The sequence below is a fragment of the Rhinolophus hipposideros genome, assembly GCF_964194185.1.
Source record: "Rhinolophus hipposideros genome assembly, chromosome: 22".
Lineage (NCBI taxonomy): Eukaryota > Metazoa > Chordata > Mammalia > Chiroptera > Rhinolophidae > Rhinolophus > Rhinolophus hipposideros.
Window position 1 is genome coordinate 17,539,005 of NC_138068.1, and position 12,565 is coordinate 17,551,569.

Sequence of the window (12,565 nt, forward strand, 5' to 3'; positions counted from 1 at the left end):
ATGCCTCTCAGACCCAGAAAGCACCCCAGTGCAATGTGCTGTGTGCTCAGCATTCCCTCCCTGCCTTTCTATCCCTCCCACTCCCCACTGTAGCGCTGTCCTACCCTGTGTGAAGTAGTGGAGCCCTGGAGGCCTGGGATTGACACTCAGCTCTGCCACTTAGGCTGTGTGACCTCAGGCAAGTGCCTTAACCTCTCTGAGTCCCAGCTGCCTCATCATTTCAATGAAAATCTTGCTGGTCTCCAGGGGTGGTTGTGAGAGCTCAGAGTGATAATACACACCCTGCACCTAATTTCTAGGTGCTCAACTTTTTTCGTTTGGCAACAGTTTATGGAGCATTGATACAGTGCCAGCCAAGCACTGTGCTCAGAGATTTATGTGTGTTACTACATTCAGTCCTTGAACGGTGTCCCACCACAATTATATGTGGAAGTCCTAACCGCCAGGACTTCACAATATGACCTTCATTTGAAAATAAGATCTCAACAGAGGTGATCAAGTTAAACTGTTACCCTTACGGTGGGCCCAATCCAATGACTGATCCTTAGGAAAAGGGGAAATTTGGACACAAATAAATATGAGGTCAGTTAAGTTCCTGAACTCTTCCTAGAAAAAGCGTTACATACCTCATTGCTGAATGTCACTATGGTCACCTTCGAATTACTCCCTTTATGAAGCTATGCACCAATGTCAGCGCCTAGTCCACTCTTCAAAGCAATGTTGGAACTCTTTTTCTGGAATGGCCATCAGAGCTGTCGTTTTATTACCCTTGATGTCCTGAATGTCATCAAAATGTCTTTTCAATATTTCCTTTATCTACAGGTAGAGAAAGAAGTCATTGGGGGCCAGATCAGGTGAGTAGGGAAGGTGTTCCAATACAGTGATTTGTTTACTGGCTAAAAACTCCCTCCCAGACAGTGCCGTGTGAGCTGGTGCATTGTCGTGATGCAAGAGCCATGAATTGTTGGCGAAAAGTTCAGATCGTCTAACTTTTTCACGCAGCCTTTTCAGCACTGCCAAATAGTAAACTTGGTTAACTGTCTGTCCAGTTGGTACAAATTCATAATGAATAATACCTCTGATATCAAAAAAGGTAGCAACATCGTTGTAATAAGTTTGCAAACGTAATGGTCAGACCGCGTGTGTGCAGAGGGAGGATGATGAGACACACAGGGAGAAGTCCTATGAAGATGGTGGCAGAGATCAGAGTGATGTGGCCACAAGTCAAGGGACATCTGGAGCTGCCACAAGCTGGAAGGGGCAAGGAAGCTTTCTTCCCCTGCAGGTTCAAAGGGGGCCTGACCCTGCCAGCACCTTGATTCCGGACTTCTAGTCTCTAGAGCTGGGAGACACTTAATTTCTGTTTGTTCTAAGCCACCCAGTTTGTAACCCTTTCTTTGTGGAAGCCATAGGAAACTAATACACAGGGGATTGGTGCCATTTTGCTGGTAGTGATACTAAGGTTTGAAGGGATGATGGTGGGAAGGGAGGGGCTTGTACTTGGGATTAAGGGTGGGCCTGGGAGATGTGTGGTGATGAGTGTTCCAGAGACTGTTGGTTGGACCCTGCGTCTCCGATGGCCCCTGCAGCGCCCCTACCTTACCTTGGTGACTGTCCTCCCAGCCCCGCTGAGTCCCTGGGTCTGGGGACACAGGTACACTTACTGTTCTCAGCTTACTTGTGTTTACTGCAAGCATGAACAGCACAACCTTAAGCTGCAGCGTTGCCGTCCAGGAAGAGCGAGGGATACTACGTGACTCCTGAGAAACATGCCCCGTTAAGAGTCAGAAAAACAGGCCACTTCCGGGCTAGGTGACTTTGGGCAAGTTACTTAACCTCTATGACCCTAAGTTTCCTCATCTGAAACTGGAACTATGATCGACCTCACAAGGTTGTTGTGAAGATCGAATAAGAAACCATGTGGGAAGCACTTCGCACTGGACCAGGCCCTCGGCCATGGCTGTTATAATAGAGATGAGGTCTCCCAGGGAGCCTATCGCTAGAGGATCACTGGGTGTATTTACTAGACACACACACACACACACACACACGCATGCACACAGTGTGCTAACAGGACAAAATGCCAGCAAGGAAGCTTCAGTCCACACCCTCTGAGACCCAGGGTCTCAACCCCCTCCCCCCTATTCAAAGCGGGAGGGCATCTCCCCACAGCCCCCACCATCCACTCATCCAGAGCCGCTTACCTGCCAGGGACCCCAAGGAGCTGTCTCCCCTGCTTTCTGCCAGGTTCTCCCAGGAGCACAAGCAAACGTCCTCCTGCAGAGCTGGGGCCCACCGTCCCTCTGGGGTCTGAGCTCCCGAGGCTCCTCTGGCCCCTCCAGAGCGGCTGGGGGCCTGGGAGGGGTGGTGACTCACCGGCTTTTCTAGATCGGCATGGAGGCTGAACACCCCACAGCCCTTAACGGCACAGGGGGCAGTGGCCAGCGGAGCCACCAGGGGACTCCACGGAGCAGGGAGGTTGGAGAAAATGCCAGACGAAGCCAGGGAGAAGCTTTGGCCTGTAGGGGAGGTTTGTTACCAAAAGCTCCCAGGAAAACATAACATTGACAAAAGCTCATCGTCCAGAACAAAGCATGTGTAGAGAAAGGAGTGTGTGTGTGTGTGTGCTCTCGCACGTGCAGTGGGGCAAAGGCCTGGAAAAACAGGCACTTTTATGTACACTCTGGGTCCACCTTTTGATAAGACAACTTGTCAGTATATACAAAATGTAAATGCATAGATCTTATATTTAAGAATTCCTCCTTTCGGAATTTATCCCATAGATAGAAGCACACTTGTGTGCAACAATATAAGTTCAAGGGTGTTTGCTGCAGCAGCATGGATGGTAAGAACAGAAACCTCATCCAGAAAGTTCAGTAGGGCTCAGATCCCAAAGGGTAGCTCTCTCACCCACATGGAACTCGGACTTTAGCCCGGAGTCATAGAGGGCTTTGAGCAGGCGGAGGGCCATGTCCTGAGCGTGCTGTCGATGGATTGTTCAGACTATCAGGGAAGAAAGAGCAGAGCCCAGAAGACCAAAGTCTGGGAGACCAGCTAACAATTCAGGCTCCATTCTTTCTCCTTTGGACAGTTTAAAAGCCTTGTGGTAGCTGGTGGGATGTGGGGTGAGACAGAAAGAGGGGACGAAGGTGATATCCAGTAATACCTGGGAGGGCCCTTCTCCAGACCATCCAACTTGCTGCCTCTGGGTAGCCAGTGGGGTGCAAGGACAGGTTGGGATTTATTCAAAGTGCACCCCTAATGACTCCCCCAACACCCCAACCTGGAGAAGAATTGGCGTAGCAGCTCAGGGCTGAGCTCTGGAATCACCGGGCCTACATCCAAACCCCAACACCACCATTGTGATTCAACAAGTTTATTGACTGCTCTGTGCCTCGGTTTCCCCATCTACAAAACAGGGATAACCAAAGACCTTACCGCATAGAATTCTTGTAAGGGTTAAAAACAAGAATGTGTGTAAAAGCGCCACCCAGAACAGTGCCAGGGCGCACAGTAAGCACTCGTTAAACATGAGCTCTCCTTAGCACAACTAGGCATGTGGGAGACGCCTGTAGATATTTATAAAATCAATGTTCATTCTAATATTAAAATCAACCTGAAGGCTAATCAAGGTGTGAGTCTGATAGCAGAGCAAGACCCCCCCAAGCTTCGGAACAGATGGGAAGGAGGGTCAGGGATTCCCAAGGGGGTTGGCGATGGCTCAGGTTGGTGCCAGGGCTGGGGCTGGGCTCAGGCCCCACAGCTCGTTGAAAGAATGGACTTGGCCAGGCCCAGCACATTTGTCAGGGGTCTCCTGAACACAGGAAGCCTCTGGTTTCTTTACTATGGACCCACACCCTCTGGCCCAGCCCTGCCCTAGGATTGCCTCTGAATGGAGTCGGCCATCTTTTCCCTGTGTGCCTGCTTAGACCATCTTTACAGACTTGGGCTCCTCCCAGGGGGTCTGGGGGCATCGTCTGTAATGGAGAATAGCTGGTCCTCCGGAAGCATTCCTGTGTCCATCAGTGGCGGTCCCAGGGAAGCACCTCATTCGCCAAAGTCCTCTTTCCTCCCCGGCGAGTCTCTCCCATCCACTTCGACCATTGCCACTGCCCAGCTGACTCCAGGGTAAGCACGCTGGGAACAAATGCAGGTTGGGTTAGGGATGACAATGGAATGCGAGTAAAAAAGGGATAGATACATGATGGGAGTGGAAAGGGCTCTATATAAATGGGACAGGGTCCCTGAGCAGAGTTCGGATATCTCTTTTTCTTATCCTCCTAATTGTACACAAACAGGACAGGCTACATAATTTGTGGGGCCCATAAAAAAATGAACACGTGGGGCCCCTTGTTCAAAAATTAAGAATTTTAAGACAATAACAGCAGAGCATTACAGCAAGCACAGGCTCTCCCGAACATGGAACCTGGTGGGGCCACACAAGTCACACCCTGTGAAACCGGCCCTGTAAACAGAACTCTTGAGTGCATGCACGTGTGTGTGTGTGTGTGTGTGTGTGTGTGTGTGTGTGTGTGTTTCTGGGGAAAGAACCCTCAGCTGTCAAGGTTGTGACCCAGAAAGGCTAAGAATCACTGTGACAGAGTAAGTGAGGGCCCCTGCTTCTCACTCCCACCTCCTTCCTCCCCTCAGACAAGCTGGGGCTCCACGTTGTGACCCCTAGGGGGCAGAGTAGGTGTTTAGTGACACGTTGATGGAGCCGACTTCAGAGCAGGCCAGGCTGTGGTGGCCGTGGGTACGGAGACAAACGGACATGTGAGAGATGGAGAATGGTTAGGACTGGATGGGATGGGAGAAAAAGAAAGGCATGAATCTGCCCCCAGGTGTGTGGCTCCAGCAGCTGGACCAATCGATGGTGATTCTGTACATGGAGATGGAGAAAGGCTGGCAGAAGATCACGTGTGGTGTTTTGCTTTGTTGGGTAGCAAAGGGGATACAAAAAAAAAATCCTGTTCTGGCCATGAAAAGGTGTCAAGCAGACAGATACTATAGCTCAGAAGGAAGATGAGAGCGAGATACACACATTTGGGTCAATGGCTTAGAGGCGCCACTTTGCCTCATTGGAATGGGTGAGGTTTCCTAGCTGTGCAATGGGACCTTTGCGACTCTGGGCCGTTGATGTAACTGTACTGCCACTCTCATTTATAAAATGGAGGTAAGAATAATATCCTCTTTGTAGGATTTCACATATGAGCTTGTGAAAGGGAAATGCTCAGCACGGGCCCTGGTACCTCCTAAGCACCCAGTGAGTATCAGTTATTATTATTATTATTAATTATTATTGGTGTTATTTCTTCTCAAATATCTACTGAGTCCCCACTGTGGATCAGGCATTGCTGTGGGTACATGTCAGAAGGTGATAAGTGCTGCCTATGGCATAAGAAAAAAGAGAGCAGAGTAAGGGGGTCATGGAGCCGGGAGAGATGGTAATATTAAAGGAGGTGGTCAGGGGGCCCCGCTGAAAAAAGTGAATTTGAGCAAAACCTGAGAGGTGAGGGAATGCACCAAGTGGATGCCTGAGGGAGAAAGGTTCCAGGCCGAGGGAACAGCCAGTGCAAAGTGCACAAGGAGAGTTGTGAGACGTGAGGTCAAGAAGTAAAAGGTAGGGGGAACTTTGTAAGAAATGTCTTCATGGCAGAGATGGCTGGTCCTCCAACAGGGCAAAAGCAGGTCTCCAACCCGATGAGGCAGAAGGTTCTTGGACATGACAGAGATGGCAAGCTCTCCAATAGGGTGAAAGGAACCAGCTCTCCACGTGGCAGCCGCCCAAGGCTGGGGGTAGGTTCTGAGGCTCCCCCTTCTCCCCTAACCCCACCTCCCTAAAAGGGCCTCACCTGGCATAACATGCTCACCAGCCGGGCCTCTCCTCCTTTTGGCTTTGGTGTGTCTTGTCACGATGAAACTCGTCTGGGCCTTTGCTCCAGGACTCCCAATCAAAGCACAAATCTGAGTCATTTTCCTCTGAATCTGTGGAGGTATAAGATAAGGCCTCTTGGGTGGTCACATCTTGTCTCCTACCCCTGACCCAAAAGGAGCCCCCACCGGGCCTAGGCATCCCTGCAGCCTGGTCTGAAGCCAGGTTGCCATGGCAGAATCATGACATATGGGATAGACCTCAGGAAGACATCAGGGCCTTGACTGTGACCAGGGATCAGAAAGAAGGTTGTCCTATGGCTCAGAAAGTGGCCCTATCCACCTACTAAACAAGGAAGGACCCTAGAGGCGAACAAATTACCTGCCTGTATTGAGAGTGGTCCAGAGCATGCATGGAAGAGACACAAACCCAACCATCCATTTGTCCACCAGTCCCTTCATTAACAAATATCTGAATACGTATGTACCATGACTTCCACTGCAGCACTGTTTTGTGGTAACACACACACAAGCAATAAAACACCCTGGAAACCATGTGTGTGTGTGTGTCCATCATAAGAAGTCTGGTTGACTGAAATCTGGCAGACTCCCACCAAATGGAGACCTGGCACATCCATCCAAAGGGATGTCATGAAGCTGTGAAAACGACTGCATTAGGCCTGTATCTTTCTACCTGCAGAACATCTATGATGCAATACAGGCAAGTCGCAGAGAAAAGTATATGATAGAACTCTCCCTCCTCTGTATTTTGGGGAGACCTACCCATGTCATTAGAGGTACATGAGCTTGCTAACAAGGCTAACATGGCTTACCTTGGGAAGGCAACGTGAGAAAGGAGATGGGGAAGGGAGATTATTTTTCTTACTACGTATGCTCCTGTTTCCCTGATTGCAGAGAAGTAAAGGAAGCTGAAGAGAGCCCTCAAACTGCAGACCAAGAGCAGGAGACAGAAGAGGCTGAGCCTCAGTGCCCTCATCTGTAAAATGGGCATAATAGTAGCCTCTTCTGTGATGAGAGTTAACTTCATCAGAAACAAGACATGTAAGATGGATGATCCACAATGTTGGCCGTTACCATGAGTTAAAAATCAGCATGATGGCTTGAAGTGTCTGTTGCTCACTAGACACAGTGACTGTTTTCTGAACATATACCATGTACTAAGTGTTTCACATGCATTTTCTCATTTAATCCTCTTAACTTCCTGAAGGCAATTGCTGTTTTTATTCACATTCTATAATGAGGAAGGCTCAGAAAGGTGAAATGTTGGGTCTCACAGCCAGAAAGTGGTCTGCTGGACTCAAATCTGCCTCCCACTCCACAGGCCCGGAGGGTTCCATTGGGGCACCTGTTTGAAGTCAGGGAACTCAAAGGCAGCTTTGAAATTAACAACTTGCTCCAAGGACCAGCATGAGAGATGGGTAGGACCCTCAACAGGCATGGCCTCTGGTGCCACTTCTCTGTCTCAGGCCTAATTCCATGTCTTTGGAGGTTTCCCTTCTTCTTTCTGTCAATTACTTTCAAATCACAAAGGAAATGTCCTCAGTACAGTATCTTCCCCTTGAAGGGCATGTGTGGCTTCGTCCTCTCTCCCCATGTGATGGTCAGGGATTGACATTGTCCCCACGGCCAGCTTCTCCAGGTCTCAGCTGTCCACAATCTTTTCTTGCCTTAGTGCCCACTCACCAGGCAGCGCCCTTCTCCTCCCCACTTGCTCCTCTCTTGACTTGGGAAATCATGTCCTCATGGGCCATATGGCACTTGCTGCTCAACTCTGCCTCCTGGGCCCTGAAAATGCCCTGCTGAGCTAGGCTGGGGGTTAAGGGGTGGGGTGGAGGGGCAATCAGAGCTACTCTTGTCTGTTTTTCATACTGGTTTCCAGGCCTAACTGACTCCAGTAAAAAGACCCACAGCAGACTAGAAAGCCACAGGCTAGGATGTCGCAAGCCCCAACCCCCCCCAAACCCTGGCAGGCCCACACCCTGGGTTGGGGCCAGTTCCTAGCACAAAGACAGAACAGATGCAATAATACTGAGAGTTCCAAGAAGACAGGGACCCCGAGGGAGGGTGGCTTACCTCACTTTAAGGATGGTTTCTGGTCATTGCAAAATTAACAAAAGGACTCATTTTTTAGTGCCACGTAAGATGTCGGTGGGTAAATAGCCTCTCAGGAGAGAGTGGGAGAAGGAGTCAGGGCAGGGCAGCTTGTGGATGGCTTTAGAGCAGGGCCTCCAAGGAGAATGACTTGGAGAGCAGTGCCTTAGACCTTAGGTAAAGTGCACCCCCTTCCAGAGAAGCCATCCAAAGCCACTCCTAGGCTTCCTTCTACCTTGATGAAACTGATACTGACTGGATATTTCTCCGCCTATAAGCACCTACTACGTGCCACATGTATACACATACTGTGTGCATCTCTCCACAGCCCCAAAGGGTAGGGGGACCATTATTATCTCCATTTGGTAGATGAGAAATCTAAGGCTCAGGGAGGATCTGCCCAAAGTCGCACAGCTGGTAGGTGGCAGAGCCAGGATTTGACACCAGACAATCGGCACTCTTTACTTCCTAAGTGTGTGACCTTGGACGGGTTGCTTCTGAGCCTCGGTTTTCTGAGTTGTACAATAAGGATCACTTCACAGGTTATCCTGAAGACCAAATGAGATGAAGCACATCAAGTGTTTAGCACAAGGCTTGGCACAGTGTTCACAACAGCTTAGCTATTATTACGAACTCTTAAGCGGCACGGCTGAAATCGGGGCTCACGGCTCCTAGACTCCAGACAGACGGCTTTTATAGCCACTACACAGACAAGTGCTCTTTCACCAGCCATTGGTCTGACGCCCGAGACGCGCCCCTCAGGGAGGGCTGGGGTCCACCCTGGGAATGAGGAGATCATACTTTAAACCAGCATTTTCTGGAAGCTCTCGCCAGGAACTCCTGATAATTACACCATTACCAGCCCCCACATTTGAGTAGGGGGCAGGTTGGTGGGGGAACTGCTCACCCTGTCTCAACGCTGTGTGACCAGACGTGGCAGCACACTCAGGACCCTCCCTGCCCAGTTGGCCAAAGGTCATGGGCCGGGAGGTCAAGCAGTCCCCAGGAAGAGGCCCAGAAAGATGGGACGCCTGATAGGACAGTGTCAGCCCTGCCACGTGGCCAGGCTGCATCCTTGCCCACCGGACCCCAGCTTCCCTCCTGGTCAGCTCCACTTGCCTCCTGCTTCTCTTGGCGGCATGCTGAGCTCAGGACGAGTATCAGCCAGGTGCAATGATCCTGTGTCCCAGAGAAACCCAGATCGTCCCTGATGTGTGATCTGGGCAGAAAACAGTGTTACTGGGCCCCTGATAAATGCCTAAGGCTGCCATACCCGGTTGTGCAAGTTGTTTATTGCACAAAAGCACGGAGCTAAAGGGGTGAGAGGGACTGAAATCCAGCCCATGCTCTGCTCAGAGCCTTGTGCCCTGGCTGCATTCACAGGAGGCAACACGGTTTACTAATTCATCGGCCCAGAGGGGCCACCTCTTTCTGAGGACCCCTGCTAGCACCAGAGACCTTATGTGCTAGCAGTGGCCCTCAGGGGACACATACATGCACACATATGTATTGCTTCCCAGTCAAACTTGGCGATTCACTCTCGGACTCTTGGTTAAGAAATTCTAAACTAACATGTCAGTCCTTTTCTCTTTCACATGACCACCTGTCAACGGTGAGGCAGCTGTGAGAAGGCCTGAAGGAAGCCCTCTCTCTGCAGTGTTTCAGAGCCCCCTGCCCGGCTCCAGGATTAGGACCCCGCCTGGGCAGCTCACCTTGGCTAAGTAAGAAGTGAAACCAGACGATCAGCGAGGACAGCAGCAAGCCCACAGGCAGGCAGAGCCAGAACACCAGGAAAGAAAACGTGAGGTCGTTCACCAGCGGTACCAGAGGATACTTCATGGCGTGTATGTGGCTAAGCCGGGCCAGCATGGGCTGGCCCGGCAGGGTTGCCCTGGGGACCTGGTGGGCTGGGCCACGCTCTGCTCTCAGCCCAATTGTGACTGAGCTGGTGACGTAACAGGGAAGTCACAGTGTCCTTCAGGTGAAGGGAGAGCTGTTTTGGACAGGAGCCGGGGCAGTGAGAGGCAAAGCCTGGGTTTGCAGCACTGCTAAGGTGCTACTGGGTTCACGTGCCACCTCCCCGATCCAGTTGTAGGATAGAAATAATCCTTACCTCACCAAGCTGCTAAAAGTTAGAAAAATAAGTGCTGAAATAAACACTGCCCCCAGGTGGCTGTTCCTATGTCTGAGGTCTCAGATTCCTCCGGAAGCCAGCCAGATCTCTGGTCCCGAAATTCTGGCTACGCGTGCCCACATTTACTGTGTGGGAGAGTGCAGACTGGATGGGGCTCAGTGCCTCTGAAGTGGGCAGACGTCAGCTCCAGCCAAGAACTGAGATGCGGGGAATGCAGGGCCAGTGTTGCCAGCTCTCCTGACTTTTCCAAGAGAGTCCCCAAATCTGGATTTTTATGTGAAATCTCCCAATTTAACAATGTTGAATCAAACGTAAAACATTGTTAAACAAGTCTGCCGAGCCAGATTGGGTCACTGGGCTGCCATTTAAAAACTTTCTAACACACAGTATAGGCCCTCAATAAATTATTATTATTTAATCTGGAAGCTTCAGCACCTCTCCTTATTAGGGTTTTCGGCAAGGGGCTTCTAAGGCTTTAACCTTGTTGCTTTAGCTCCCAAGTGGGCAGAATACGCCCAAGTGCCCTCCTTACCTCCTATCTCACTCATTAATTCACTCACTCATTCATTCATGAAGTAGTTAGTCAACTTCTATGTGCCAGGAATCGTGGCAGGAAGGGGGCTCTGGACCTCCCAGGGCCTGATAGCCCCTGAGCTGGAGGGAGACTGTCCAGGCTGGGAGCCTGACTGGTATGGGAAGTCCACACGAGGAATGGCTGCTGCTTGTGGAGGGGAAGGAGGCAGAGTCTGGTATTCTCCACGAGGGTCCTCAGACCACCTGCCTCTGTCACTGCTGGCAGGTGGGTCGGGGCTGGCGGATACTTACTTCACATGCAGATTTCCACGCTCATCCTGTTCAGCTGAGTCAGAACCTCCGTTACTGGACAACCAGTCTGATGCGGACTTGATTCTGAAACCATGGCATTTCGTGGAACACTGGAAAGTTCGGCAGCCCCAGCTCCAGGAGGGGGGAACAGCTTCAGGAAGTGGGGGGCAGACCTAAAGGATTCATGGGGTAGGACCGCAGCCCCAGCTCCAGGATGGGGGAACAGCTTCAGGAAGTGGGGGGCAGACCTAAAGGATTCATGGGGTAGAAGGACCCCCTTAGAGGAAGCTACCAGCCCAGGGAGAATGGCAAGTGGGGCCAGCCACAGTAAAAACTGGATGGAGGAGAGGGGAAGAAAAAGCTGGGGCTTGGAGGACCGGTGTGTTTAGAGGGAGTCTTACCCAGCTGAGGGATGACTGGAGTTCCCGGAAAAGGAAGTCTGGACAGATGGTTTTGGAATGTGTGTGCAAGAGCACAGTGCGCAGGTGGGCTGTGCCACTCAAGACTGAGGTCAAGACGAGGCGCTAGGTGGTCTTGTCTGGGTTGGGGGTGATTTCTGGGCACTGGGTCCTGAAGGGGCTGGGGCCAGAAAGAAATGGACAGCACAGATGGGAAAGGCTTGCACACGCATTTTCTTGCCAGATGCATAAACAGGGCCACAGTGCAGTCAGCCCAGGGAGAAGCTTCCCTGGCCACGAGGGCCCACCCGGGGGTCCTATGGTGAGCAGGCAGAGTGGCTTCCAGGCGCACTTCAGGGTGATGTGACAAGGTCAGTGCTAGGCTGGAGGGGTGGCTCTCCGCAAAGGCACACATCAGTTTCCTTAAATGGTACCACCACCGCACCATGTGAGATTTAGGCATTAAAGTGCTAATCTGGACCCGTGGAACCCTCTACAGCCAACTCTATTCAAAGGGGCAGTGATCACCTCTCTGCGCCTCTCCCCTTTCCTGACTGGCCAGTCCTGGCAGAACTCAGATTTTCTGTAGGCAGAGAGCACGGCTGCCATTTCCGTGTTCCCAACACACAGCCAACCAGCCCCTTGGCAACTACCAGCCTCTGCAAGGTGGGCCTCTGTTGGCAGTGCTTTAATTATACAAGCTCCTTCCAGCATAGGAAACCAACTTTTAAAAGTAATTGAATTTTGAATACTTGATGAAACTCGACACAACTAGGGTGAAAACCCAGACCTAAATTATGAAGGACGGCCAAAGCAGAGCCCCCCCTGGGAAGAGCAAATTAGGAATACCCGTGCCGGAGCCAACTCCCCCGGCCGGAAACCAAAAGCACACACGACGTTATTAGATAAGAATCTCCTTAAAATTTAATTGACTAAATGTATTACATTCAATATTCCATGGGTTTCTTCTGGACAAAGGATCGGCATAAATACAAACAAGCCTCTGGGCCTTCCTCCCTCACCAACGAACAGAAAACACAGGAGGCGAGGGGACACGAGTGCACCTTCATATTTACATTTCGCCTTTACAGTTCAGTGCCAGAAATATTTACAGAAAATACAATAAGAAAAAGATCATGTCTTGGCAACATACCGAAATTCATACAAATTGTATATATGATTTCAAGCACAGAATGATACTGCTTATTTTTAGCCACAACTGCCA

At 50.8% G+C, this 12,565-nt stretch overlaps 1 protein-coding gene across 1 annotated transcript; it reads right to left on the bottom strand.

Annotated features, from left to right (window-relative positions):
- Nucleotides 1-2,730: 2,730 nt before the first annotated feature.
- ADIG (adipogenin) lies at nt 2,731-9,852 on the bottom strand (the record flags this gene model as incomplete). The annotated part of the gene is made up of 3 exons (XM_081034289.1): nt 2,731-4,137; nt 5,853-5,985; nt 9,696-9,852. 2 exons carry the CDS (start codon nt 9,850-9,852, stop codon nt 5,867-5,869), a joined length of 276 nt encoding a protein of 91 aa, XP_080890415.1. The 3' UTR covers nt 2,731-4,137; nt 5,853-5,866.
- Nucleotides 9,853-12,565: the final 2,713 nt, after the last annotated feature.